This window comes from Sapajus apella, unplaced genomic scaffold, assembly GCF_009761245.1.
Source record: "Sapajus apella isolate SASKATOON/1434 unplaced genomic scaffold, GSC_monkey_1.0 scaffold83, whole genome shotgun sequence".
Lineage (NCBI taxonomy): Eukaryota > Metazoa > Chordata > Mammalia > Primates > Cebidae > Sapajus > Sapajus apella.
The window spans coordinates 4,438,375-4,441,191 of record NW_022437023.1 but is presented as its reverse complement, the minus strand read 5'-3'; the positions used below and the strand labels follow the sequence as shown (position 1 = coordinate 4,441,191).

At 54.5% G+C, this 2,817-nt stretch overlaps 1 protein-coding gene across 3 annotated transcripts in view; it reads right to left on the bottom strand.

Moving 5' to 3' along the window:
• FGD2 (FYVE, RhoGEF and PH domain containing 2) overlaps window positions 1-2,817 on the bottom strand; it is a 23,263-nt gene that overhangs the window by 6,105 nt on the left and 14,341 nt on the right. For 2 of the 3 annotated variants that reach the window (XM_032253599.1, XM_032253597.1), the window contains exons 10-13: window positions 2,054-2,133; window positions 1,937-1,967; window positions 934-1,026; window positions 230-361 (exon numbers count right to left, since the gene is read on the bottom strand). In XM_032253599.1, the coding sequence (XP_032109490.1) occupies window positions 230-361; window positions 934-1,026; window positions 1,937-1,967; window positions 2,054-2,133 (336 nt within the window). The remainder of the gene's footprint in view (window positions 1-229; window positions 362-933; window positions 1,027-1,936; window positions 1,968-2,053; window positions 2,134-2,817) is intronic. The other variant, XM_032253598.1, reaches the window with a different exon arrangement.

Genomic DNA, 2,817 nt, shown 5'->3' with positions numbered 1-2,817 from the left:
GTGGACAGGTGGAGGCTTTGATGGGACAGGTGGAGGCCTAGGTGGGATAGGTGGAGGCCTGGGTAGCACAGGTGGAGGCCTAGGTGGGACAGGTGGAGACCTAGGTGACACAGGTGGAGGCCTGGGTGACACAGGTAGAGGCCTAGGTGGGACGGGTGGCATCCTAGGTGACACAGGTGGAGGCCTGGGTGGGGCAGGTGGAGGCGGGAGTGCTCGCAGAAGTACTCACGTAACCGCAGGCCCGGCAGTGGTGGCGGCGGCGCGTCAGGGCGTTGAAGGGCTCCTGGCAGCGCATGCACATGGTCACCATCTTGTCCCGGACCCACTGCGGTGCCCGGAGGCCCAGCTCCTCAGACTGCAGCTGTGGGTTAAGGCTGATGGTGACCCTCTTTGTCCATCCTCCAAGGACCTGGGGCCCTGTGCCCACTTGCTGTGGCAGGGATTCTGTGTGTTGGGCTTCCCTGGGGCTTCTGCAGGAAGCTGACTGACCTGATCGAGACCTTCTGATAGGATAGTTACTATCATTCCTAACATATAGGCGAGGAAGCAGGCCCAGAGAGGTCAAGTGACTCGGCAGGCTGGAGTTGAGCTCAGATCTGAACTCACACTGCAGACGTCCTCCCCAGCCCCTACCGCACTCTCCTTCCATCTTCCCCAAGACTTTACATTTCGCAGATACTTTGAAACCCAAAACACTACTGCCCCCTGCAGCTGGAACTGCAGAGAGGTGAAGCCCTTCCCCGTGACAGCTGTGCTAACCGGAATGCTCAGGCACAGAGTTGGGGGATGCACTGAGAGGGCTTCCCCAGGTCCCTTCAGTCTCTCCTGGCAGGTGACCCTCCCCATCCCTCCCAGCTGGTACAGGTAGAATATAGGGAACAAACTCTGTTTGGGCTGGTGGCCCCAGCAAGGGATGAAGAAGGCTTCATTTACCTCCTGTTCCTGCGTGTCTCCCTCAGGCCCCTGGGCAGCAGCCTTGAAGGTTTCATTCCGCTTCTCGATTTGGTCAATGGCTGCTTGGAAGGCCTGGGTGCAGGGAGGACAAGGGTTGGGGGCTTGAGGAATGGGAGGGAGGGGCTGCTCCTCTGTCCATCCATCCACACATGCAACAGACAGGGCTGAAAGCCCACTGAGTGCCGGGCACTGGATTCTTCACACACACAGGCTGCCTTAGGGGAGGAGAAACTACCAGCCCCAGATTACACGTGTAAAAACTGAGGCTCAGAGAGGGTAAGTGACTGGCCCTGGACTGCCCAGCTAGGCAGTGAGAAGCAGCAAGATAGGAACCCAGATCCATCTCCAAACTGCCACAGACCAACTCCTTAGGAAGAGCAGGAAGCTGCTGGGCACATGCAGGTGTGGGAGTGTGCACACACACACACACAGAGACACATACATACATGCGTGCACACACATGAATACACACAAGCACAGACACACAAACACATGTACACACATCCAGGCACACACACAAGCACACATACACACAGACATGCACGCACAGATGCATACACATGCATGCACGCAAACACACACACACAGACACAAACACACAGACATGCACACACAGATGCACACACATGCATACACACATGAACACACACACACACGCACACACACACGAGCATTCCTCCCCCCCCACCCCCCTGGCACACACACACCACTTCCTCCCCTTCAGCCCCAATAGGCTAGGGTCAGAATCCCAGGAGCTTCAGCATGATAGCCCATTAATTCTTTTCTTTTTATTTATTTATTTATTTTTAAAGACGGGGTTTCACCATGTTGATCAGGCTGGTCATGAACTCCCGACCTCAGGTGATCCCCCGCCTTGGCCTCCAAAGTGCTTGGATTACAGGCGTGAGCCACTGGATAGCCCATTAATTCAAAACAGAAAAAAAGAAAAAAGACTCCTGGAAGCCCTGGAGCGTTCCCATACCTGCATCCAGGAAATCATTTCCTCCTGGGACCTGCTCGGAAAGTGAACACAGGTGTTGAGGAGAGCAGCCCCTCCCAGTTTTCCCGCCTGGCCCGGCCGCCGCCCCAGCCCCTTTACCGGGCTTGCAGCTCCAGGGTGCGCTGCTTCCCGGACACCAGGAAGGAGTGGGGGAACTCAGCATCCATCAGCTCCCGCACCTGCAACAGGAGGGAGGCAACCAGTTCAGACTTGTCATACCCCAGGTCCCAGGCGCAGCACTGTGGAGTGGAGGGAGGTAGATTGTGCCCAAAAGATAATTCAAATTTGACGGACAGGGACGCAGAGCTTGTCCGCTACCTTCCTAATCCTGTTGAGCACAGCAAATGCTCCTGCAACTGGGCCTCGCTCCGAGCAAGTGGGACCTACAGCTCCTGCAATGTCAGCAGCCGCTAAGTTGACCCAGTGTGAGGGGGAGATGACAATTTTTGACAACGGATTCAACAAAAAGGGAAATTGGATTTCAAACCTGGATGAGTATATGAGGGTTCATCGTACCATTTTCTTGGCTTTAAATTTTCCATAATAAAACATTAAGGAAAATAATATTGGCTGGGTGCAGTGGCTCATGCCTGTAATCCCAGCATTTTGGGAGGTCAAGGCGGGTGGATCACTTGAAGCCAGGAGTTTGAGACCAGCCTGGGCAATATGAGCCATCTCTTCTAAAAATACAAAAATTAGCTGGACATGGTGCACATGCCTGTGGTCCCAACTACTCAGGAGGCTGAGGCACAAGAATCTCTTGAACCCAGGAGGTGGAGATTGCAGTGAGCTCAGATCACGCCAGAACGCACTCCAGCCTGGGTGATAGAGGGAGACCCTGTCTCAAAAAAAAAAAAAAAAAA